We start from the raw sequence: 27,924 nt of genomic DNA, 5'->3' as shown, positions 1-27,924 counted from the left end.
TTGAGGAGTGTATAAACCTAAGTAAATAGATCTCAGCTCAATATTTTCTCTTCTCAGGTTTGGGAGATATGGCTGTATCAAACTCAATTGGAAGCAATGTATTTGATATTCTTATCGGGCTGGGGCTCCCTTGGACGTTACAGACGCTGGCCGTGGACTATGGCTCATATGTAAGTGACTTGCCTTTACCGTTCTATGCACATTTCTGGACAGTTTACTGTAAGATTTTTCCAAATATGAAACCTACATAACATTTATAACACCGGAAATGTGATATTTGTGTTTTGTGAGATTAACATGCTGCTAAATGTGATGCTGCTAAATCCTGGAGATTGAGGATCTGGACTCCGGTGAACCCTGACTCATTATACCATAGCTCCTCCTGTAAGACTACAAATCCGGAAGGGATCAACCACAATTTAGAGAGATCAGTGTCACGGAGCACTTGTTTTAAGTGCAATCATATTTCTAACGTTTCTTCTTCATTTGGGTACATTATACCAATAACCTATAATATTAAAACTAATGAATAAAAACTATTATAACTAATGATAACATTGATCATTTTATTACAATAGCATCTGCCAAGGGGAGAAAAATATTAGGCACCAATTCAGTTTTCATGTCATAAAGTGGATATGTTGAAGGTCGGAAAAATAGGCAAATGAAAGAATATAAGCAACTTTTACAAAGTGAAAATTTTGGTTGACTGGAAGACTGGATTAGAGCATCTTCAAAGCGGCAGGTCTTGTGGATTGTTCCCAGTTTGCAGTGATTAGTACCTTGTCAAAGTGGTCCAATGGAGGACAAATGGTGCACCATCCACAGGCACAGGGCTACAGACACTTAAAGGGAACCTGTCAGGTTCAATATGCACCCAGAACTATGAGCAGTTCTGACTGCATATTGCTAATCCCTGCCTAATTGTCCCTGTATCTAGTAGCATAGATTAAGAGATCTTTAGAAAAAAAGTATTTCTAAAGATCTTATATTGTATGCTAATGAACGAGGGCACTAGTCCCCTGGGCGTTAGTTCCCCAGGCTAGTCGGCCCCATTAGCATGTTTGTACTCCCCTGTGGGCCCATGTGGGAATGCTAACATGCTAATGAATACACAGCATCACAGGATGATCTCACTGAGATTTCGGCTCAGTGCGCATCACCCCGGAGTTTCGGTCATGTGCACTATGAAGCTGGGTGTATGTATCCTGGCTTCAAACTGAAGTAGTGCGCATAACCCAAACTCCGGGATCATGCGCACTGAGCCGAAATCCCCCGTCAGATGCAATGGCAGCAGAGAGGTAAGTGAGATCATCCTGTGACACTGCATATTCATCAGCATGTTAGCACACCCACAGGGGTGTGCTAACATGCTAATGGTGGGGGGTGACTGGCCGGGGAACTAACGCCCAGGGGACTAGTGCCTTCCCTCATTAGCAATCGGTAAAATATATTTAGAAATACTTTTTCTTAAGATCTCTTTATCTATGCTAGTGTATACTGGGACAGTTAGGCAGGGATTAGTAATATGTACCCAGAACTGCTCGTGGTTCTGTGTGTATATTGGACCTGACAGGTTCCCTTTAAGGCTTAATATGCACCTACATACGTGGTCATGTGGCAAGACTCAAAAAAGGGAGCTTGTCAGTAACACTGTCCCTGTGAAAGCAGAGATACTAATAGTACAACATAGGGCAGTGAAACAATAATTAGGAAATATAACTATTACAAAGCTATACATTGTTTCATTGCACCAAAATATGTCTTTTAATGATTTGCATACTTGGTGCACAAATGCAATGGAAAAGTATTAGCCCACTTGCATTCTATGAATCCTCTTATTTTCGCCCCGCCGATTGACAGCGGAGATAGAGGCTCTGCTGCATAATGTCAAGTCTGCTCTCCACTGTCAGTCAAGAAGAGAGTACGATGCCGGGGTAGAAAAGCAGACAGGATACATTGACTGCAAGGGCACTAATACACCTCCAGTACAGTTGCGAGCCTAATTTGCAAAAGAAATAAAAGCCAAATTTAGTTTGGAACAGGAGCCCAATGCATGCGCTGTCAGTCATTTGTCATAATATTTTCTACTGCCCTATCCTAAATTACATCTGCTTGTGCTCCATTTAAAGGTTGAGGTCATTAAAGGGAACCAACCACCAGGATTTTGTGATATGAACTAAAGGCAGTGCCATACTGGCAGTAAGATGCTGAGTGCAGACATACCTGTTGTAGAGAGATCGGATGCGTGGTTGGTGAAATATCTTTAATCAAAGTTGCAGAAATACACTGCACTTTGATTGACAGATGCAACGAGGGCGGGCCTTTGTGGGTCGGGTTCTTGGTGTCTATTCCTCCTTCGGGGTCCTCCTGGCATACCCCTTTTTCTTTATTTTAATGTTGCACCGCTCCGCCATTAATGTTGTTGGCGGTGTGTGCCACAGTAGTTCTGTCTGCATTAAAATGGCGCTGGAGTCCGCACATACACGTACCGCAATCTCTGGCGCCATTTTATTGAAGACTGTGAGCAGCAGGGGCGCGTGCTCAGATGTAAAAAAAAATCTGTGTATGCGCTGATGCCTCTCAAAGTATTCACCGCAGTGTCTTCAATAAAATGGCGCCAGAGATTGTGATATGTGCATGCACAGACTCCAGCGCCAACAATGTATCTTTAATCAGAGATTTACATTTATAATACTACATACTCCAGTATACATCAAAATTTCAACAAATATACAACAAATTTCAGTCATACGCCATTCATACATTGAAAACTAATCTTAGAAAGCTAATGAAGCAATGGCTGCTTCAGTATTTAGTTATGGATCCTAAATTTATAGAAATTTCTTCAAGGGTCCGTCTAGCTAGGTATGTCAGTTTGTCCACTAAGACATGAACCTCTAAAGCTACTTTGGTAGATATAGAGAAAAGAACAAAAACCGCTCACCACTGCAGAGACAAGCCTGAATATATCCTCCTGTTAATGTCCTTTAGTCCGGCACGGATTACAGCAGCAAGCTGAGAAGGTAATGGAACAGATCCAGCTGGACTCCAAGGGGATGAATAAAAATGCTTCTTTATTTGTAACTTGGTTAAAAATAAATATCCATATTCCAAATGAAAACACCGGCTTGTACACACTGATGAATGGCAGATGTATACCACAATATAATGTGGTATACATGTGGTATACATCTGCCATTCATCAGTGTGTACAAGCCGGTGTTTTCATTTGGAATATGGATATTTATTTTTAACCAAGTTACAAATAAAGAAGCATTTTTATTCATCCCCTTGGAGTCCAGCTGGATCTTTTCCATTATTCTGTTCTAAAGCTACTTTCACACTTGCGTTGTGTGACGCATGCGACTGATGCGTTGTAAATAGTGTGATAATAAAGTCAACAGATTCCTGTGAAATAACGCATTGCATTCTTTTAGTTTTCTTTAGCCAAGAGAGAGAGAGAGCCCCCATCATCACCGCATACACACAGGCACCACAGCCCCCATCATCACTGCACACACGCACGCACTACCGCCCCCATCATCACCGCACACACACCGGCACTACCGCCCCCATCATCACCGCACACACGCAAGTACTAACGCCCCCATCATCACCGACCGCACTCACTGGCACTACAGCCCCCATCATGACCGCACACACGCAGGCACCACAGCCCCCATCATCACTGCACACACGCACGCACTACCGCCCCCATCATCACCGCACACACATCGGCACTACTGCCCCCATCATCACCGCACACACGCAGGCACTAACGCCCCCATCATCACCGCACTCACCAGCACTACCGCACCCATCATCACCGCACACACACCGGCACTACGTCAGTGACGTCACCGCTGACAGCGCGATTCAAATCAGCTGCTGCGTGGAGCTCATAGTGAGTGGCGGTGTTCTACGGCTGCTCCTGTCAGTTTCATGTAGCAGAGCTGAAAGCGTCGTGGGACCTCTGTGGATTACGTCGGACCTGGAGGGGTATTTGGGAATTTTAATAAAGTGGTGAAAGAGGCTGTTTTTTGTTTTTTATTCCAAATAAAGGATTTTTTCGGGTGTATGTGTTTATTTACTTTCACTTACAGGTTAATCATTGGGGGTGTCTCAAAGACGCCTGCCATGATTAACCTAAGCCATTAACTCCTTATTACCCCGATTGCCACCGCACCAGGGCAATTCGGGATGAGCCAGGTAGAGTCCCGGGACTGTCGCATCTCATGGATGCGGCAATTCTGGGCGGCTGCTGGCTGATATTTTTAGGCTGGGGGGTTCCCCATAACGTGGGACTCCCCATCCTGAGAATACCAGCCTTCAGCTTTATCTTGGCTGGAATCAAAATTGGGGGAGACCGCACGCCATTTTTTTTTTAATTATTTATTTATGTATTGTACTGCATGATATAGACCCGCCCACCGGCGGCTGTGATTGGTTGTAGTGAGACAGCTGTCACTCAGCGTGGGGGCACGTCTGACTGCAACCAATCATAGGCGCCGGTGGGTGGGTAAAGCAGGGAATACAAGATGGAATAATGAGCGGCCGGCATTTTCAAAAGAGGAGAAGCCGCCAGAGCAGTGTGACAGCTGTGCAGCGCCGTGCCCGTGATCGGTAAGTATGAGAGAGGGGGTGAGAGGGAGAGACCGACTGACAGAGAGAGATAGAGACTGAGAGAGAGAGAGACACCGACCGACAGACCGACCGACAGAGAGAGAGAGAGACCAACCAACAGAGAGAGAGAGACCGACAGACAGAGAGGGAGAGACCGACAGAGAGAGACCGACCAACAGAAAGAGAGAGAGAGACCAGGAGTGCTTTTAAACGATTTAGAACGTTCTGCTGGACATGCTGAGCATGCTCAGTAGAACATGACGGAATCATGCACTGGAATCCGTCGCCAAACGCATGGTGACGGAATCCAGCACCATAGACATTCATTATGCCTCTTAACGGATCTCAACAGCATCCTGCGGAGTGCGTTTTTTTACAGTAACAAAAAACGTTACATGATGCGTTCCTTCCGCCCAACGGGCACTGACGGTCACCGAAAAAAACAACTGATGCGCCGCGGGGTGGATGCAACGCAAGACCATCCATTGCAATCCGCCCTTAATAGAAGCCTATAGGAATAAACGGATTCCTGCAATGGTTACCGTAATTCCTCAAGGCGGCGGATTGCAACAGGTGCTGCACAACTCAAGTGTGAAAGTAGCCTTACCAAGACATGAATTATCGATCCCAGATCAAGTGTATTAGGGTTTCCTGTCCCGTTACCTATAGTATATACAGTACATCACTGGTAAGCTTGCCAAGTCACACTCATCAGAGTCAAATATACGCTACGCAACTATTTCATTTGCCTTAGCTGTTCCCTAGCGCTAATTACATAAGGCCTCCACACTGAGGCAACATCCAAACACCTTCTCAAGGAGTAACGGTTGCCACTCAGGAATTGTTCTATAAAAAGAGAATTTGAGTTTTTAATGTTGCCAACCTATTCTAGATGCTGCATCTCAGAATAACAGAGTCTAGGCCAAACTATTTAACCCACGCATGTCGTAAATGAAGGTACCTAAATAGGTTTGTTTTAGATTAAATTCCAGTTTTAGATATTCTTCCTCTTATAGGGGGACTTATTTAAAGTCATGAGTAATGCACCTCGTTTCTCGGTCCATGCATATAGTAAGTCAGTTTTATTCCTTTCCTAACTAAAGGCAATATTGTGGTTGTAACTTTAAATGTCTCCTGCATTGAACTATAACGTGACTACACTCATTGGAATCTACAGAATGAAAATAAGCAAGTTTAGCCAGCATGGCGTCTGCCTAGTGACTTACAGACAATGTTCCAGCAGCGGCCAGCTGTGCCATCTATTACACTGATCTTTGTTTCCCGGCACAGTGAATTCCTTGGCCAGTGTTATTTCCCCAGGGTACACGACCTGTGAGGGATTTTTTGGTCGAGAACAGCTACTTTCAAGTTAAATGTACTCTGCGTGTATATCCCAGTAGTGGAGACATTATGATATAAGATATTCTTCACCAGATTATACGTAGAGGAGTTGTCCAACTATTTAGTCTGCATCAAACAGTCTTACTGCCAGGTAATGAGTCAACATCATCTTGCTTTCTTGACGTCTGCCACCCTTTGTTAACATGCCGTCCCAGCTGAGCTGTCCCAGTAGATGTATAGAATTATACCATGCATAAAATTAATTATTTTCACATTGAACCATGATGGAGGGTATGTTCCATATGTGTGCTCATGAGAGCTCGTCAACAGACAACTTGTAAGAGGATTGGACAAGTGTTTGCTTTCCCTCTTACTAGTTACAGGGCCAAGATGGTGAACTGGGCCATCCTCACTAACATTTTAAATTGCTCTGCTGTTATGCCATGTTGGCTTCATCTTATGTTGGGCAATTTGCCAATTTTTGGTTGTTTTAATACATGTACAGTACATGTGTAAGTACCTAAATGTTTATTCTTCTACAATGGCTGTGTGATTTGGGAGTACATGCATTGCTGAGTAGGAATGATTGATATGAAGTGCAAGAAGGGTGTCTAGCCAGTGTCCCTGGGTAAAATTCTTAGATGACCAAGTGGGTGGTGCTGGATGACTGCATGCGTGAATATGCTGTGTACGAGTGGTGTATTGTGTTTGGGCAGAGCACGTGATGTGATTGGGTATTTATAAACTAGGCTTTCCCATTATTCGAAGTCTTCATGGAGGACCCATAAGCAAGTAGCAGCTAAGCTGCCATATGCAACTTGTAACTGTTGGCCTGGTGACCGGCAGACTTGAAGGTGTGAGCTGCCACCTTGGCGGAGTTGAGGAGATGAAGCTTTCCTTGGCAATACGAGATTTGCAAAACCATCTGTACGTAACGAGAGATAGGTACTTCTATCACTGTGAGATCAGAAAGTGAGGTGAAGCGAGGCTGCAGAAGAGAGTGCTTACAAGCCAGCGACTGTAAGTCTAGCTGAAAGGGAGCGCTCACCATGAATGGAAATGTAAAGACTACTTGCGTACTATTTAAAGATGCAAGGATACCTATCGGTGGCTGACCCATGTTGCCCATCCAGAAGGAGACCCTTTGCTGGAATTTAATGGGAAGAAAGGAGTTGCTGTGTTTAGTGGTGAGGTTTGCTGTGATCTGACTGTTCTTATGTGAAGCTTAAAGAACCATGACAAAGCAATGTGTGGGCTGCTGTGAGAAGAGAAACACAAATATAGTTCTATTTAACGATTAACCATGGTTTTTATTTTATAACTCAATAGAATGTTAAAATAAGAAGCTTTGTGATATATATCATCAGAGAAATTTGCTTTTTTTCTCAACCAACACTGATCATTCATTTTGAAAATTCTCAATTCACAAGTAAAATCTGTATTCAGTGATTATTAGCAAGTGTCATCTCCTATGTAGCTGGGAGGAGGAGGAGAAGGTAAGAGCTAGAGGGTGAGCTCCGCCACCCCCCTCTGGTCTATATAGATTATACCCAGGGCTGTATTTTGCCTTCATGCTGCCCTAGGCACTTTAAGTGGTCGCGCCCCTTAGTAACAACGTAAAACTGAGTTTTCGCACACGACATCTGTTTAAGGCAGATCTACTCTGTAAAACACTTGAAAAAGTATTAATAAGAAACTAACCCCCCCCCCAATGGGAATCACCACAGGCACATCAAAACATAGCATGAGTATAAAATATTCCCATCACACCGTCCCCACTTATATACTGTGACTGTGACACTGCCCCTAATAAACTAAAACACCACCCTGCCCTCCCTTATAAACTACTGTATATCCACCAATACCTTCCTCGATTATGAAATATGATCTGCACATTGTGAGGAGGGAGCAGCATGATGTGAGGACAATGTCCCATGCATGCTGCCCCCTCCTCACAATGTCCCATGCATGCTGCCCCCTCCTCACAATGTCCCATGCATGCTGCCCCCTCCTCACAATGTCCCATGCATGCTGCCCCCTCCTCACAATGTCCCATGCATGCTGCTCCCTCCTCACAATGTTCCATGCATGCTGCCCCCTCTTCACAATGTCCCATGCATGCTGCTCCCTCCTCACAATGTCCCATGCATGCTGTCCCCTCCTCCCAATGTCCCATGCATGCTGCTCCCTCGTCACAATGTCCCATGCATGCTGCCCCCTCCTCACAATGTCCCATGCATGCTGCTCCCTCGTCACAATGTCCCATGTATGCTGCTCCCTCCTCACAATGTCTCATGCATGCTGCTCCCGCCTCACAATGTCCCATGCATGCTGCTCCCTCCTCACAATGTCTCATGCATGCTGCCCCCTCCTCACAATGTCTCATGCATGCTGCCCCCTCCTCACAATGTCTCATGCATGCTGCCCCCTCCTCACAATGTCTCATGCATGCTGCTCCCTCCTCACAATGTCCCATGCATGCTGCTCCCTCCTCACAATGTCTCATGCATGCTGCCCCCTCCTCACAATGTCTCATGCATGCTGCTCCCTCCTCACAATGTCCCATGCATGCTGCTCCCTCCTCACAATGTGTCATGCATGCTGCCCCCCCCTCACAATGTCTCATGCATGCTGCCCCCTCCTCACAATGTCTCATGCATGCTGCCCCCTCCTCACAATGTCCCATGCATGCTGCTCCCTCCTCACAATGTCCCATGCATGCTGCCCCCTCCTCACAGTGTCTCATGCATGCTGCCCCCTCCTCACAGTGTCTCATGCATGCTGCTCCCTCCTCACAATGTCCCATGCATGCTGCTCCCTCCTCACAATGTACCATGCATGCTGCTCCCTCCTCACAATGTCTCATGCATGCTGCTCCCGCCTCACAATGTCTCATGCATGCTGCTCCCGCCTCGCAATGTCCCATGCATGCTGCTCCCTCCTCACAATGTCTCATGCTTGATGCTCCCTCCTCACAATGTCCCATGAATGCTGCCCCCTCCTCACAATGTCCCATGCATGCTGCTCCCTCCTCACAATGTCCCATGCATGCTGCTCCCTCCTCACAATGTCCCATGCATGCTGCTCCCTCCTCACAATGTCCCATGCATGCTGCTCCCTCCTCACAATGTCTCATGCTTGATGCTCCCTCCTCACAATGTCTCATGCATGCTGCCCCCTCCTCACAGTGTCCCATGCATGCTGCCCCCTCCTCACAGTGTGCCATGCATGCTGCCCCCTCCTCAGTGTCCCATGCATGCTGCCCCCTTCTCACAATGTCCCATGCATGCTGTCCCTCTCCATGAGCTCCTAATGCTGCCTTCCTCTTTTCCATAATGAGACCTTCATGTTGCCCCACTCATGCGAAGACCACCACACTAACGCTTATGCTGAGACCCCCCCACACACACTACCCCACTCTTGATATTGACTCCCCTACATTGCTCCACTCCATACTGATCCCACACATGCTGCCCCTTCTTCACAATGAGCTCCCAATGCTGCCCCCTCTTATTCTGTGTCCTTACACTCCCCCCACCCAATCGATTTTGTCATTGCACTATCCCTCATCCCTTGTCCTCTGTCTCTAGCATTAGCCCCTCTCTCCCACTCCCCCAGCATCAGCCTCTCTCCCCCAGCATCAGCCTCTATCTTCCCTCAGCATCAGCCTCTCTCCCCCAGTCTCAGCCTTTGCCTCCCCCCAGCCTCAGCCTCCCTCCAGCCTCCCTCCAGTCTCAGCCTCTGCCTCCCTCCAGCCTCCCCACAGTCTCTGCCTCCCTCCAGCCTCCCCCCAGTCTCTGCCTCTGCCTCCCTCCAGCCTCCCCCCAATCTCAGCCTCTGCCTCTCTCCAGCCTCCACCCAGTCTCTGCCTCTGCCTCCCTCCAGCCTCCCCCCAGTCTCTGCCTCTGCCTCCCTCCAGCCTCCCCCCAGTCTCTGCCTCTGCCTCCCTCCAGCCTCCCCCCAGTCTCTGCCTCTGCCTCCCTCCAGCCTCCCCCCAGTCTCTGCCTCTGCCTCCCTCCAGCCTCCCCCCAGTCTCAGCCTCTGCCTCTCTCCAGCCTCCCCCCAGCCTCCCCCCAGTCTCTGCCTCCCCCCAGTCTCTGCCTCTGCCTCCCTCCAGCCTCCCCCAGTCTCAGCCTCTGCCTCCCTCCAGCCTCCCCACAGTCTCAGCCTCTGCCTCCCTCCAGTCTCAGACTCTGCCTCCCTCCAGCCTCCCTCCAGTCTCAGCCTCTGCCTCCCTCCAGCCTCCCCCCAGTCTCAGCCTCTGCCTCCCTCCAGCCTCCCCCCAGTCTCAGCCTCTGCCTCCCTCCAACCTCCCCCCAGTCTCAGCCTCTGTCTCTCTCCAGTCTCAGCCTCTGCCTCCCTCCAGCCTCCCCCCAGTCTCAGCCTCTGCCTCCCTCCAGTCTCAGACTCTGCCTCCCTCCAGCCTCCCCCCAGTCTCAGCCTCTGCCTCCCTCCAGTCTCAGACTCTGCCTCCCTCCAGCCTCCCCCCAGTCTCTGCCTCTGCCTCCCTCCAGCCTCCCCCAGTCTCTGCCTCCCTCCAGCCTCCCCCCAGTCTCTGCCTCCCTCCAGCCTTCCCCCAGTCTCTGCCTCTGCCTTCCTCCAGCCTCCCCCAGTCTCTGCCTCTGCCTCCCTCCAGCCTCCCCCCAGTCTCAGCCTCTGCCTCCCTCCAGCCTCCCCCCAGTCTCAGCCTCTGCCTCCCTCCAGCCTCCCCCCAGTCTCTGCCTCTGCCTCCCTCCAGTCTCAGCCTCTGCCTCCCTCCAGCCTCCCCCCAGTCTCAGCCTCTGCCTCCCTCCAGCCTCCCCCCAGTCTCAGCCTCTGCCTCCCTCCAGCCTCCCCCCAGTCTCAGCCTCTGCCTCCCTCCAGCCTCAGCCTCTGCCTCCCTCCAGCCTCCCCCCAGTCTCAGCCTCTGCCTCCCTCCAGCCTCCCCTCAGTCTCAGCCTCTGCCTCTCTCCAGTCTCAGCCTCTGCCTCCCTCCAGCCTCCCCCCAGTTTCAGCCTCTGCCTCCCTCCAGTCTCAGCCTCTGCCTCCCTCCAGCCTCCCCCCAGTCTCAGCCTCTGCCTCCCTCCAGCCTCCTTCCAGTCTCAGCCTCTGCCTCCCTCCAGCCTCCCCCCAGTTTCAGCCTCTGCCTCCCTCCAGCCTCCCTCCAGTCTCAGCCTCTGCCTCCCTCCAGCCTCCCCCCAGTCTCAGCCTCTGCCTCCCTCCAGTATCAGCCTTTGCCGCCTCCCCCCGCATGCGCAGATCTCCTGTCTGCATTAGAGACACTCCCACGCTCCTTATGAATCCACTTACCTGCTCCAGTGCCCGCCGCCATCTTCCTGGCTCACGTGAGTATCCTCTTCTGACACCAGCTTCCATCACGGCGTCATCCGCGGCATCCTGCTGTGAGCTCTGCATGTGACGTCCACACAGCAGTGGACGCAGCACAGAGGAAGGAGCTGATTGGCGCGCACCTGTGACCCCGGAAGTGCAGGCGCCGGCAGTTCCGGGGTCAATCAGCTCCCTGTGCTCGGCAGCCACTAAAAAAAAATTTAAAAAAAAAAAAAAAAAAAAAAAAAAATTTTTTTTTTTTTTTTGCTGCCAGAAGGTGCCGCCCCTCACAATCTGCCGCCCTAGGCACCGGACCACGGGTGCCTAATGGTAAATACGGCCCTGATTATACCGTACTTGCTACTGATCAGATTGTAGCTCAATAATGGGAAAATATATCTACTGAATACAGATTTTACCAGTGAATTGAGAATTTTGAGAATTAAAGATCAGTCCTGCTGGACAAAGAAGCAGATTTCTATAAGATACCGTTAAGTCTAGAAACATTTGGACAGTAACACAAGTTTGGGTATTTCAGCTGTTTACCAAAACGAATTCAAGATACAATTATACAATCATAATGGAATTAAAGTGCAGACTCTTAGGTTTAATTTGAGGGTGTTCACATCCTAATTGGTGTAAGGGTTTAGGAATTACAGCTCTTTTATCTGTAGCTACCTCAAGGAACCAAAAGTAACTGGACACATATCCAAACCCCTTTAATGGTCTGCATGGTCTATTCCTTAAATAATCTATCATCAATTAAGCAGGTAAAAGGTCTGGAGCTGATACCAGGTGTGACATTTACATTTGGAAGCTGTTGCTGTCAACCCACAACTTGCTGTCAAAAGAGCTCTCTCTGGAAGAGAAACAGATCATCATTAGGGTGGAAATAAAAGAAACCCATCTGAATGATAGCAGTAATGTTAACAGTGGCTAAGTGAATAGTTTCGCACATTTTGCAAAAAAAAGAGTGCTCTGGTGAGCTTGTGAACTCAAAAAAGGCTTAAGGCTACTTTACACGCTGCGATATCGGTCCCGATATCGCTAGCGTGGGTACCCGCCCCCATCTGTTGTGCGACACGGGCAAATCGCTGCCCGTGCCGCACAACATCGCGCAGACCCATCACACATACTTACCTGCCCAGCGACGTCGCTGTGACCGGCGAACCGCCACCTTTCTAAGAGGGCGGTCCGTGCGGCGTCACAGTGACGTCACAGTTGGAATAAATTTGTGAATTTTCACTTTTTATATGATGCATGCCAATTTCAGATCGTGCTGGTTCCCTTTTTTGGCCGCCCAATAGAAGCGGAGGGGCGGAGATGAGTGGCCGGAACATCCAGCCCACCTGCTTCCTTCCTCATAGTGGCCGGGAGGCAGGTAAGGAGAGGTTCCTCATTCCTGCGGCGTCACACATAGCGATGTGTGCTGCCGCAGGAGCGACGAACTACATCGTTACTGCTGCAGTAACGATAATCGAGAATGGACCCCCATGTCACCGATGAGTGATTTTGCACGTTTTTGCAACGATGCAAAATCGCTCATCGGCGTCACACGCAGCAACATCGCTAATGCGGCCGGATGTGCGTCACAAATTCCGTGACCCCAACGACTCCACATTAGCGATGTCGCAGCGTGTAAAGCCCCCTTTAGACATCCATGGAAGGCAACAGTTGTGGATGATCACATAATCCTTTCCGTAGTGAAGAAAAACCCCTTCACAACATCCCCCCAAGTGAAGAACACTCTCCTGGGAGTAGTTGTTTCAATATCTAAGTCTACCATAAAGAGGAGACTTCATGGTTCATTGTACAGTACTTCACAAAACAGATCGACAATGACTCAAGGCATACTACGAAAGCTACCCAGGAAATTTTTGCTTAAGGCAAGGAAGTAGAATATTCTGCAATGGCAGAGTTAATCACCAGATCTCAACCCTATCAACCATTCATTTCACATGCTTAAGACAAACCTTACGGCAGAAAGACCCACAAACAAGCAACAACTCAAATCAGGTGCGGTAAAGACCTGGAAAAGTTTCACAAAAGAGGAAACCCGGCAATTGGTGACGTCCATGGCTTCTAGATTTCAGGCAATCATTGCCTGTAAAGTCTACAAAGTATTAAAAAAGAATATTTTATTTATAGTAAAGTTAAATGTTCAAATAACCCTGAAGTGAGGAGGCTTTGTAGTAAAAAGGTTGCAATTACTAAATATTTCACAGGATATTATTCAGTCCCTTTCATTAAAGGGAATCTGTTAGTTGTTTTATGCTGCCTCATCTGAGAGCAGCATGCTGTAAGCAAAAAGCCCCTGAATCCAGTGATGTATCACTTAGATTACTGAATGTTGAGATTCTGACATAGAGCTTTTGGATTTATCCATGCAGCAGAGCTGAAAATGCTGCCCCCGCCTACACCAGGTCTTCAATGTACAATATCTACAGACAATGAAGTGCTAATCACAAGATGGGGCGAAGTCGGACAACATGCCAAAAGCCAGCTAGTTACAGCAATGATAACGTCATAGTGACAAAACACTCAGTTTAAGTAAACAACATCACAGGAGCTTGAAATGGGACACATTGTTGAATTCTGTTTTTTAACCCCATAACTCTTGCTGCTCCTCGGATTATGTAACAGAAAACTGCTGACAGATTCCATTTAAACCTAAAGTCTACACTTCAATTTCATCTGAAATGTTTTAAATCAGAAATAGTGGCAGGCAAAGCACAAGTCAAAAATTTGGTGACTGTCCAATATTTCTGGACCTAAAGCGGGCTTTACACGCTACGAGATTGCTACAGCGATCTCATTGGGGTCACGGATTTTTTGGTGCACATCTGGCCGCTGTAGCAATCTCCTTGTTTGTGACTCCTAGGAGCGATTTTGGATCGTTGCAAAAACGTCCAAAAACGCTCCTTGTTAACATGCGGGTCCGCTCCCAATTATCACTTCTGTCACTTGGGCGAAGTTGTTCCTCGTCCCTGCGGCACCACACATCGCTACGTGTGACGCCGCAGGAACGAGGAACCTCTCCTTACCTGCCACACGCCAGCAATGAGGAAGGAAAAAGGTGGGTGGGATGTTCGTCCTGCTCATCTCCGCTCCTCCAATTTGATTGGCCGGTCGCTTGGTGACGTCACGGTGACGTCGCTGTGATGCCGAACGTCCCTCCCTCAAGGCAGCGACGACGACGACCAGGTAAGTGCGTGTGACGCTGCCGTAGCGATAATGTTTGCTGCGGCAGCGATCACCAAATATCGGCATAACGATAGGGGCGGGTGCTATCACGCTCGCCATCACTAGCATCGGCTAGTGATGTCGCAGCATGTAAAGCCACCCTAACTGTATATAGCAAAGTTTCTTCTTTTCATATATACTTTTAAATTATGAAGAAACAAAAAAATGTTAAAACAATAGTTACACTTTGTCATGTTTAAGCTGACAATCTCCATATCGAAGAAACCTTTCATAAAATATCTTGTAGGATTTACGTCTGCTTTATGCCCTATTGTCCGGGAATCTGCGTGAAGCCACTTTGAATATTCCATATGTCTCTTGGCTGTATTTTATTGCTTTTGAAAAAGAAAATTGCTGAATTCTTACATACTGGTGAGCGCGGCAGTTAATCTCTTTCTAGGTGACAAGAAATTACTCTCTGGACTCTTTCTCTATTTCTTATTGCTGGGTACTGCTCAAGTGTATGGGAAGTGTTTTCAGTTGAGTGCTGGTACCATGTTTCAGGATTTGTTCATCCCATACTTGATGAGCTCCTCATACAGTCTGCTGCTGGTTTATTCAGAGCAGATCTCACTTCCTTTTCCATACACATCAAATTTTATGGCCTTGTATATAAAGGATTTTAGTCTTAGGGCCGTTTTACATGCTACGAGATCGCTAGCAATTGCTAGCGATATCGAGCGCGATAGCACCCGCCCCCGTCGTTGTAACAATATCTGGTGATTGCTGCCGTAGCGAACATTATCGCTACGGCAGCGTCACACGCACATACCTGCTCTGCGACGTCGCTGTGACCGGCGAACCGCCTCCTTTCTAAGGGGGCGGTATCTTCAGCGTCATAGCGACGTCACAGCAGCGTCACTGAACCGCCACCCAATAGAAAAGGAGGGGAGGAGATGAGTGGCCGGAACATCCCGTCCACCTCCTTCCTTCCTCCTTTTCCAGTGGACGCAGGTAAGGAGATATTTGTCGTTCCAGTGGCGTCACACATAGCGATGTGTGCTGCCGCAGAAACCACAAACAACATCATTACTGCAGCAGCAACGATAATTGGGAAGGGACCCCCATGTCACTAATAAGCGATTTTGACCATTTTTGCGACGATTCAAAATCGCTCATAGGTGTCACACGCAACGACAACGCTAAAGCGGCCGGATGTGCGTCACAAATTCCGTGACCCCAACGAGATTGCTTTAGCGATCTTGTAGCGTGTAAAACCACCTTTACCCTCTATATTTATCCATCAGACTAAGCAATCATATTTCTAACCTGCAAACTTACTTCGTCAGTCGAATTTGCACACAAAAAATTGTATGTTACAACACCAAGGAGTTCTAAAAGTGAAACTTCATGGTACCCTACAGAAGGTTGGCTAAGTAACACTGAAGGACTCAATTACGATGCAAACCAGCATAACCCATACTCTGGATGGGTCACAAATAGAGTTGAGCGGATCGGCTATAATCCGGGTCCGAAGGATCCGGATCGGGTTGACGCCGAAGTCCGGATCCGAACCGGAATCCGCGACTATGTAAATCAATGGGGAGTCGGATCCGGGACAAGAGAGAGAGATAGGGAGAGAGAGAGAGAGAGAGAGAGAGAAACAAAAAAAAAAACGGATCCGGATCGTGCACCCCGGATCCCGGGTACTGGTCGGACTCGGATCGGAACCTCAAACCGTGCGGATCCGGATTTTTCAGATCCGGGTCCGCTCAACACTAGTCACAAAGCTTAACGGCTGCAGTCAATGCCACTTAGCTTGATAGTTTGGTACAAATTCTTCTTGATTACAGTCTACTGGCACAAATGGTTGGTTATGCAGTTGTGGTGAAAGATTTTGAGACTGACACAAATTTTGGTTTTCATAAAGTTTGCTACTTGAGTGTTACTAGATCTTTTAGTCAGTCAGATGTTTCCATGGTTAGTGATGTACATTATCAACATTTCATACGTTTTTAAACTTTTATTGACAAATACTGTACATCAAATTTACTCAAAGACTCAATATTTCCAGTGTTGTCCCTTATTCTTCCGGGAAGCTCAAGAATCACTTTTGGGCAAATTCTGACTGATAATAACGCATTCTTGCCAAATCAATGCTCGGAGTTTATCACAATTTCTTTGTTTTTTGTTTGTCCACCTGCTTCTTGCGGATTGATCACAGATTCTGAATGAGATTAAGATCTGGGAAGTTTCCAGACCATGGACTCAACATTTCCATATTTTGTTCACCAAGCCACTTAATTATCCCTTTTACCTTGTGACATGGTGTAAAAAGCGTTGTTCATTATCAAATTACTCATGAACTGAAGGAAGAAGTTGCTCTTGGAGATGTTTAGATACCATCCTTTATTAATGGCAGTGTTGTTAGACAAAATTGTGAGTGAGCCTCTCCCTTAGTTGAAAAGCCCCCACACAAGAAAAGTATCAGGAAACGTTGCTGTTGGCATGACACAGGACTCATAATAATCACCTTTTCTTCTCCGAACAATCATTATTCCATGTGTAACAGTCTGAAGGGGGCTTCAAAAATAAGGGTCCCTGCACGGACCTCGAACACTGACTTCTCAGGGAAGTCCATTCAGGTTTGACCACCCAGATAAAGGGCTAGGGGGCCTGCAAAAGGAAGCAGGAAAATTATACTTACCAAGTTCCTGTACGGCTGTCACACTGCTCTGAGGTCCGCTCATTAAAGCTTATGTATATTCAACTGCTTCTCCACTCACTCCCTGTGTCAGAGTTTGTGATTGGTTGAAGTCAGACTGCACCCCCCAATCCTCTGTGCCTACATCTGTGATTGGTTGCCCTCACACTTGCTGTCTGGTTCCCCAACTGGAGTGTAAAAATAAATAAATAATTGAAAAAAATGGCATAGGGTCAGTCCCCAGCTGTGTGCATTAACCTGACTGTGTATGAACATACAAGGGACCCTATGTGGCTTTTTAATTATATAAATAAATAATTTAACACAATGGCATGCGGTCCCCCCTCTCAATTTTCATACTCAGCCAAGATAAAGCAGACAGCTGTGGGCTGGTATTCTTAGGCAGCATGCAGCCTCCCCTGAATTGGTACATCAATTAGATGCACCAATTCTGGCACTTTACCCGGCTCATCCCGATAGCCCAGGAATGGTGGCAATCGGAGTAATATAAGGGGTTAATGACAGCTGTGATTTGTCAAAAAAATCACAGCTGTCATTAAGCCTGAGGTTAGTAATGGGAAGGGGTCTATGAGACCCAACCCATTGGTAATTGTGTAAGTAAAAATAAACACTTTTACTTCATTTTTTTCTAAATATTTATTTATTTATACACTCCACTTCGGGACCCAGACAGCTTGTGTGAGGTAACCAATCACAGACGCTGGCATGCCGGCAGTCTGCTTGCAACAAATCATAGAGGCTGTTCCAGAGGGTGAGTGGGGGAAGCAGTGAATATTCATGAAATTTAATAAGTGGACCCAGAAGCAGTGTGAAAGCCGTGCAGAAACTCACAGGTTTTCCCATCTCTAGTCCTGATACATTGCTCTGTATAGTATAAGCGATCAAATGATTGCAGCATTAAGTCCCCTAAAAGGACTTGTAAATCCAGAAAAAAAAGTAAACAAAAGTTTAAAAAATAAGAAAAATCTAATAAAATATGAAAATCACCCCCTTTTGCCTCATTAGACAGAAAACGATAAAAAAAAATGCACATATCTGAATATCCTATTCAATATCACTAAGTTCAGAAATGTCCGATCTATCAAAATATAAAATAAATTAATCTGATCAGTAAACAGTGTAAGGGAAAAAAAATAAAAAATGCAATTACATTTTTTTGTCTGCCACAACATTGCAATAAAATACAATAAGAGGCAATAAAAACATCACATCTATCCAAAGCTATTATCAGTAAAGATGTCAGCTCAGGCAAAAAATAAGCCATTACACAGCCCTAGATCCCAAGAGATAAAAATATTATGGTTGTCGGAAAAAAGCGATAAAAGCAAAATGTTTTGGGGTTTTTTACAAATTTCAAATTTTTTTTCACCACTTAAAGTAAAACTATACGTGTTTGGTATGTACGTACTAGGACAGACCTGGAGAATCACACTGCCAGGTCAGTTTTACCACATAGTGAACATGGTAATAAAATAATTAAAAAATAGTGGAATTGCACTTTTTCTTTACATTTCACTGCACTTGGAATTATTTTCCCGTTTTGTCTTTCAAAAGTACAACTCATCGTACAAAAAAACAAGCCCTCATACCGCTATTTTGACAGAAAAATAAAAAATTATGGCTTTTGGAAGAAGGTGAGGATAAAACGAAAACATTAAAAAAAAAAAAAAACGGAAAATGGCCATGTCGTGAAGGGGTTAAGTCATTGGTGATTAGAAAAAAGGCTTTCACAAAGTCGCTCCTCCTGTCATTTGTTGTCCTATATCTGTGAACAGATTTTTACCATGACCTGAATCTGTCAGATACACAGACCCAAAACCTGCAGCACATAAATACGCCACATTGGGATGCACTGTCTCCTGGAGATTTATTCTTTACTAGACACATATTGTGGATGCCGCTTATTCCTATTTTGATGAAGGTAACAGTAGATTTTTTTTTACTTTATGAGTTAAATAATAAAGAGAACAGCAGCTGTAGTTCAATCAAAGCCCAGAATCCACACGTATCTCGTAGGCGCATGACAGTACTTCCTGTGTGAATGACTTCACCGCACAAGACTTTTCATGGAATTGCCAATTTGATAGGAATATAAACTTAAACCATGGACATTTCCAGCTGTTTTCTACAAAAGAAAAAAGTTATCAAATTTTGGTAAATGTATTTACACAGAAGACCATTAACTAACTATCCAGGAGGTTCTATCCATAAAATTCCAGACGTTGGACTCACTTTCAGGTATATTGTGGGATTACCATAAATGTTTAAGATGATAATACCCCTCAAATGCTTGCATCCCTGTTAGTTTAGGATAATGAAATTGTTGTCCGTGCTTTTTTTTGTTAATTCTAGAATAGGTCATTGTTATTATATGGTTGAGGTCCAACACCCTCACCCCCACCCAGCAGGAGTTCTCATCTCTGATGACGGCTGGATGTAAAGAGTGAATGAAGCCGAAACACCACAGCTCTGTATATTGTGCAGTGACTATTGCCAGAAACTGCAGCTCAGCTCCTCTTCAGTTTAGGGCAGTGATCCCCAACCTTTTTTACTTTGAGAGCCACATCCAGCTCCCGCCCCTCTAACAGCAATGACACTCAGAGCCCCCCATTACCGGGATAACAAAAGCCAAAGCTTTTCCACAGAAATCACACTGAAGCAGTACACCAAGATCCAGGGGTTCCTACAATACCCCCATTCAGATCTGCTCTTCTGTGCTGGGCTAGATACGAAAGTCACAATCTGAAGACTGGCTCTTCATAGCTGTTTGCTAGACCTGGTGGTAATGCACCAAGCTGGAAAACAGCCCCGAGCCACACATCATGGGCCCACGAGCCACAGGTTGAGGACTCCTGGTGTAGGATATAGAGATTACAGTTCAGTTATGATCAACACACGTTGTCTTGATTCCTGAATAATAAGATCCATAATAATATTTCTATAGCACCATTGAGGGGCGGACAGATCATGGGTGCAACCAATGTAGCTGCACAGGGGCCCAAGAGTTAAGGGAGCCTATTTCTACCTCCAAAAGAGGTGGAATTGTACATTGAGGAGCTATTGGACTGGAAAGGGCCCCTTTATATAGATCTTGCACAGGGGCCCTTTCCTATCTGCGTCCGACACAGGCACCAGTATATTTAGCAGCTCTTTACAATTAAATGGGGATATGTACAGACAATAAAGACATTTCCGAGTAATACATAGTTCAACAGTTAAGCTGCATGCCCACGATTAGTTTTCACAGCATTTTGGATGTAGCATGCTTCAGCTGCGTCCAAAACGCTGTGATGTACAGAACAAGAACAGTGGATGGGATTTTTAGAAATCCCATGCCCACTGTGCTTGTTATTTCTGCAGCAAACACTGACCTGCGGTGCAGTTTTCCGATCCGCAGCATGTCAATTGTTTGCTACGGAGTAGCAAGCGTCCTCCATAGGGAGAACAGAAGATAGAGACAACAACTGCCCAAGTCCTAGTCAAGGGCACAAGCAACTGCTGTCTCCTGTGGAGGAGACTCGCGACCCCGCAGGTCAAGACCCACCACATCCAGGATGAAGCTGATCCTGATCATGGGCACATACCCTTACAGAGTTACAGGAGGAGTGAGGGTCCTGCTCACAAGCTTACAATCTATAAGGAAATGGTGGGGAATCATCCTCATCAGCCTCCTTTTTTTCACTTGTTTTCAACATCGGAGCTGATTTTCCATATGATAACTGATCTACATTGATATTTATTGTATATACTGTATGTTATGGTAAATAAAGCAAAATAAAAAATTACAAGTCAGGTATATATCAGACATTTCACTTGTCATGCAACTTTTCAAGACAGAATTAGGTTGATTTGAGACAAGCATATAAAAAGTCATAATAATTTTCATCCATATTGTCATCTGTATACCATCCCTGGGTCATACGTGTGTCTGTTTTTTACATCTGTGTGACATCTGTATTTCATCCATATTGCATCCATGCTTATACATCAATTGTTTAAAATGTACATGATCAAATACGGTTTTCTATGTTAATAATGGCAATGTATCTGTACAAATCAAATGCAAAACGGATGATACATATGGGATACATCTGTTTCTTTTTTTGTGCATTTATAAACTTGAGCAGGAGAGTCTCATCTGACCTATGGAAGAGAATAATGCATGCTCAGTTCATGGACCTGGTAAAAAGTGGGCAGTTTCAGACCTTATTTTATCCTTATGGCTCCTCTGAAAAATGATTTATTTATTTAAAAAAAAAAAAAAATCTGCTCTATGGTTTCAGAGATATGAGCTTTATGATTTAGTCCTGATTTTTATTGTCTATTTCAAGGGGCGGTGCTTATAGGGTAATAATGCAGAGCAGCCTAAAGACACACCCCAGAGGATCGTGTGAGCCATACCACCTTGGCAAAGACCATAAAAATTTACCCTAAGCAAAAAGGCCTATAGCTCTGGAACCATATAGCAGATCTAGAAAAAAATGGATTACTTAAGGAAGTCGCTGGAATAAGATAAGAAATTGACACTTTTAACCTGTTGACAGGTCCTTTTTAAGTAAATTCAAGTAAAGAGTGAACAAAATATCTAATGGAATGTCTTGACATAATACAATGGATTAAATTACTTGTGATTTTTTTTTTATTATTTATTTAGGTTTTTAAAAAGCCTTAGCAAAATTCTAATATTCTAGCACTATTTAATAGAAAACACATTTAGTATAATAATTAAGAACTACATGCTTCTTTTTATTATAACACCAACAACACCAGAGGCTCTCAAAGAGCTTACTGTTAATATGCCAAAAAACGTTTGTGCACATAGTTCCAGATGATTTTCCACTTTTAATGTCTAAATTCCATTTTAGTATGTAATATGTTGCTGTTTATCCAATTAAAATATATTGACAATTTTCTTACAATTAACATTAAAAGAATGGTATATTTTATAGTATGTCACCATAATATCCACTAGTTAGTGCAAAGCAAAAGCAAGTAAGGTCAAGATTGTGATACTTTATATTGTGAGAAATTTAATCAAAAAACAAATGGGTAAATGGCTCAATACTCGATCAAGCATTTCTTACTTGACTGAGTATCGCGAGTGCTTGAGCACCATGCTCGAGTCCATTCCATTCAACCTTCCATTAGTATGCTTGGATACAGCACTCTGTGAACAGCCAGCTTGTTTGTGCAGTGTGTCCATGACTGCCTTCTGGACATCTGTCAAGTCAGCAACCTTCCCCATGAATGTGCAGCCTACTAAACCACACTAAGGGACCATTTTATTATGCTTAGGAAGCCTTTGCAGGTGTTTTGTGGTAATTATTCTAATTTTCTAAGGTAATAACTCTTGGGTTTTCATTGGCTGTAAGTCATAATCACATTAACAGAAATAAACACTTGAAATAGATCTAATGGATGCGCCACTTGTGGGGCGGCTGTGGGATACTGTTTTTAGGCTAGGAAGGGACAAATAACCATGGCCCTTCCCAGCCTGATAATATCAGCCCCCAGCTGAATGCTTTCACTTGGTTGATTATCAAAAATAGGGGTGACCCCACACCATTTTTTTAATTATTTCAATACATAATTTAAAAAAAGGCATGAGACCCCTCTATTTTTAATAATCAGCCAGGGTAAAGCTGACAGCTGAGGGCTGCAGCCAGCAGTTGTCTGCCTTATCTGCGCTGGTTATCAAAAATAGGCATAAGCCCTTCCCAGCCTAAAAATACCAGCCCACAGGCGCCCCAGAAGTGGCACATTACATTAGATGCGCCAATTCTGGGGCTTCACTTTGGCTCTTCCCAATTGCCTTGGTGCTGTGGCAATTGGAGTAATGGTAGTTGGGGTTCATGTCAGTTGTGTAGTGCCTGCTGGAATCAATTCCTGGTGTTAGTAATGCAGAGGCATCTATCAAACCCCCATTACTAACCCAGTAAGTATAAAGATAATGAAACACGTATAAAAATATTTTATTTAAAAAACACTCCTTTAATCTTGCCCTTGTTCAACAATTTAACAAAAAAAACCATGCAGATCTGAAGTAGTCCACCAAATCCGACGTAGTCCACAAATGGAAACCTGAAAGCCATAAAAAGAAAGAGATGAGGAAATAAAAACAAGATACTGTCCCTTGTTTCACAATTTATTATGAAAAAAAATAAAACCCAGAGCTCTAACGTAGTCCATGGCGTTCCCACGATGTACCCTGAATGTGTGACAAGCGGTGATGACCATCAGTAATTCAGTAACGTCACCACTTGTGAGACATTCCGGGACTCTCACTATCTTCTGTGTGACCCGGCAAGAGTGGTGATGAGCGGTAACGTTAGTGATGGCACAGTTGCTGGGTATCCCATTAAGGCGTCATTCTCAAAATGAAGCTCCATAGGATGTACTATGAGGGAAAGTTTCTTGTCTTTCTTTCTTTTTTATGTCTTTCAGGTTTCCATTTGTGGACTAAAGGCCACTTTACACACAGCGACATCGCTAGCTATGTCGCTGGTGAAAGCACCCACCCCCGTCGGTTGTGCATCATGGGCAAATCGCTGCCCGTGGCGCACAACATCGCTAACACCCATCACACATACTTACCTTCCTAGCGATGTCGCTGTGGCCGGCAAACCGCCTCCTTTCTAAGGGGGCGGTTCATGCGGCGTCACTAAGCGGCCGCCCAATAGAAGCAGAGGGGTGGAGATGAGCGGCCGTAACATCCCGCCCACCTCCTTCATTCCTCATTGCCGGCGGATGCAGGTACGATGTTGTTCCTCGTTCCTGCGGTGTCACACATAGCAATGTGTGCTGCCGCAGGAACGACTAACAACCTGCGTCCTGCAACAGCAACGAGATTTGGGATTAGAACGACGTGTCAATGATCAACGATTAGGTGAGTAATTTTGATCGTTAGCGGTCGTTCATGCATTTTATACGCAACGACGTCGCTAACGAGGCCGAATGTGCGTCATGAATTCCGTGACCCCAATGACATCTTGTTAGCAATGTTGTTGCGTGTAAAGCCCCCTTTAGTCTTCCCCATGCTGTTGCCATTCTATTTGTGCATTGTTTCCATCCATTTCAGCAATTTTCCTGCCCCCCAGCCCTCCTTTTAGGGGCTAGTTAAAAGTAAAAAGCTCTAGTTTCCCATTGACTTCCAGTATACTCGGTACTCGAGTCGATTCCGACCTGCTCGATTCAAGCACGGTACCAAGTACTCAAGCATTTTAGTGCTCGCTCATCATTATTAATAATTGATGCTTAGCATGTGGATAGATTCTAAATGGCACTGGAGGTTTTAGAAATTTAAAGGGAACCTGTAAACAGGCTTTTGATATTTAATATGAGAGTAACATAATGTAGGGGCAAATATCTTGATTCCATGTGCAAGCTAGTCTAGTTAATCTGTATAACCCCGCCCTATCCACTGATTGGCAGCTTGCTGTACAGGAAGCTCCCAATCAGTGATATGGGCGAGTTATACACAGATCAGCATTCTGACCACTGTTATATCTACAGCAGAGAAAGCTCAGATTCTATCAAAGCTGCACCAAGCTGTCCTGTGAGTGACACATCGCTGAAATCAGGCTTTCAGCCATTAAATTATGCTGCTCTCAGATTCCATAGCAAAAAACTGCTGACAGAATACGTTTAAGAATGGTCATTCACATAAACCATCATGTTCAGGTCCCCCTTTTATGGGGGTTGCCTATTTTCTAATATACATACAATTTAGAATAAATGTGGGTTTATATATACATCCTAGAGCCTAGTACATATTTGGGCTCCAACACATCGAAACTGTCTGGTGAAAGGTTTCTACTAGGGGATTTGTAAAATACTCATTTTTAAATCTGTAGATGTCACAATTCTCATGGCGTCCATTAGCCCAAGACCTAACGGTTTCTGTACACCAAGAAATAACACTGGAGATACATCACTGCAGTAAAATCTTACGAAATAATCTAATCAGATAGTAAAGACCCCATACACATAAGACTAAAGTTGGGTGGACTTCAGGATGGGGCAAATTCTCTCTTTGGGAGATAGAAGGATCTGGCTCATTGGATTTCCAGCAGCCGGTCCTTTTGTTTTCAGAGAGATAAGCAGCTGTCAGAGGAGTCTGGCAGTGGCTCTTTCAGAGAGCACAGGAACGCTCAGCCCAGGCAGAAATAGATCTTAGTTGACAGCTATTGTGCATAGCGGCTTAAGGCTGTGTTCACATGTCCAGTAATTAATGCTATTTTTGAATTTGGTTTGGAATAAAATATAAAACAAATAAAATTAATTTGAAAGGAAAGGCAAGTGTGATAAAATGTTTACCATTTGCCTCTCTATCAGCTGCTATCTGTTTTTCAGCTGGATCAACTGCACACATTTTTTTGTCCAACAAAAAAAAAAAACAAAACGTGGTAACAGGATATGTTTTGTTTTTTTTTGGTTTGGTTTTTAACATTGAAGCTTAGAGACTTTGACTAGGTCACTACTAGAGATGAGCGAACCGGTCCCGGTTCGGCTCGAGGCGGTTCGCCGAACGGGGGGTCTGGCTCGAGTTCGGCTCGTCGAACGTTCGACGAACCGAACTCGAGCCCATAGGAAACAATGGCAGGCAATCACAAACACAGTAAAACACCTAGAAAACACCCTCAAAGGTGTCCAAAAGGTGACAAACAACTCACAACACAACACAAACACATGGGAAAGTGACAAGGACATGTACTCATGCGAAAACAAAACAGCTGGACAAGGAAAAAGAGGAGGACACACAGATATAGGCATGGCACGCCCTTCTAAAGTCATGTAAAACACCGCAAGGTGACTCCAAGCGGAGTCTCCCTTTTTTCCAAAAATTGGGCCCCACACACCCACCCCTTCAGTGGCAGCAGTTGTGCCCCAGTTGTACACTTCACAGCTAGATTTGCATCAAGCACATTCAAAAATACGCCATTCTTATCCGTCCCCAGGATGACACCGGGGTAGGTAGCAAAGTCTTTCCTGATCCCAGCTCTGTTCATCTTGGCTTCTTTTAAAAACACAGCAAGCAAGGGTTACTCCAAGCGGAGTCTCCCTTTTTTCCAAAAATTGGGCCCCACACACACCCACCCCTTCAGTGGCAGCAGTTGTGCCCCAGTTGTACACTTCACAGCTAGATTTGCATCAAGCACATTCAAAAATACGCTATTCTTAACCGTCCCCAGGATGACACCGGGGTAGGTAGCAAAGTCTTTCCTGATCCCAGCTCTGTTCATCTTGGCTTCTTTTAAAAACACAGCAAGCAAGGGTTACTCCAAGCGGAGTCTCCCTTTTTTCCAAAAATTGGGCCACACAGACACCCACCCCATCAGTGGCAGCACTTGGGCCCTAGTTGCAAACAGGATGTTTTGATTTGCATCAAGCACATTCAAAAATACGCTATTCTTAGCCGTCCCCAGGATGACACCGGGGTAGGTAGCAAAGTCTTTCCTGATCCCAGCTCTGTTCATCTTGGCTTCTTTTAAAAACACAGCAAGCAAGGGTTACTCCAAGCGGAGTCTCCCTTTTTTCCAAAAATTGGGCCACACAGACACCCACCCCATCAGTGGCAGCACTTGGGCCCTAGTTGCAAACAGGATGTTTTGATTTGCATCAAGCACATTCAAAAATACGCTATTCTTAGCCGTCCACAGGATGACACCGGGGTAGGTAGCAAAGTCTTTCCTGATCCCAGCTCTGTTCATCTTGGCTTCTTTTAAAAACACAGCAAGCAAGGGTTACTCCAAGCGGAGTCTCCCTTTTTTCCAAAAATTGGGCCACACAGACACCCACCCCATCAGTGGCAGCACTTGGGCCCTAGTTGCAAACAGGATGTTTTGATTTGCATCAAGCACATTCAAAAATACGCTATTCTTAGCCGTCCCCAGGATGACACTGGGGTAGGTAGCAAAGTCTTTGCTGACCCATGACTTGTTCATCTTGGCTTCTTTTAAAAACAATGTAAGCAAGGGTTACTCCAAGCGGAGTCTCCCTTTTTTCCAAAAATTGGGCCACACAGACACCCACCCCATCAGTGGCAGCACTTGGGCCCTAGTTGCAAACAGGATGTTTTGATTTGCATCAAGCACATTCAAAAATACGCTATTCTTAGCCGTCCCCAGGATGACACCGGGGTAGGTAGCAAAGTCTTTGCTGACCCATGACTTGTTCATCTTGGCTTCTTTTAAAAACAATGTAAGCAAGGGTTACTCCAAGCGGAGTCTCCCTTTTTTCCAAAAATTGGGCCACACAGACACCCACCCCATCAGTGGCAGCACTTGGGCCCTAGTTGCAAACAGGATGTTTTGATTTGCATCAAGCACATTCAAAAATACGCTATTCTTAGCCGTCCCCAGGATGACACCGGGGTAGGTAGCAAAGTCTTTCCTGATCCCAGCTCTGTTCATCTTGGCTTCTTTTAAAAACAATGTAAGCAAGGGTTACTCCAAGCGGAGTCTCCCTTTTTTCCAAAAATTGGGCCACACAGACACCCACCCCATCAGTGGCAGCACTTGGGCCCTAGTTGCAAACAGGATGTTTTGATTTGCATCAAGCACATTCAAAAATACGCTATTCTTAGCCGTCCCCAGGATGACACCGGGGTAGGTAGCAAAGTCTTTCCTGATCCCAGCTCTGTTCATCTTGGCTTCTTTTAAAAACACAGCAAGCAAGGGTTACTCCAAGCGGAGTCTCCCTTTTTTCCAAAAATTGGGCCACACAGACACCCACCCCATCAG

At 45.4% G+C, this 27,924-nt stretch overlaps 1 protein-coding gene across 1 annotated transcript in view; it reads left to right on the top strand.

Moving 5' to 3' along the window:
* The window catches only part of SLC24A3 (solute carrier family 24 member 3), a 628,867-nt gene that overhangs the window by 577,920 nt on the left and 23,023 nt on the right, over positions 1-27,924 (top strand). Inside the window, exon 15 of the mRNA XM_075339395.1 lies at positions 58-170. Within this exon, the coding sequence (XP_075195510.1) occupies positions 58-170 (113 nt within the window). The remainder of the gene's footprint in view (positions 1-57; positions 171-27,924) is intronic.

Source organism: Anomaloglossus baeobatrachus, chromosome 3, assembly GCF_048569485.1.
Source record: "Anomaloglossus baeobatrachus isolate aAnoBae1 chromosome 3, aAnoBae1.hap1, whole genome shotgun sequence".
NCBI lineage: Eukaryota > Metazoa > Chordata > Amphibia > Anura > Aromobatidae > Anomaloglossus > Anomaloglossus baeobatrachus.
This window is presented reverse-complemented; position numbering and strand designations above follow the sequence as displayed.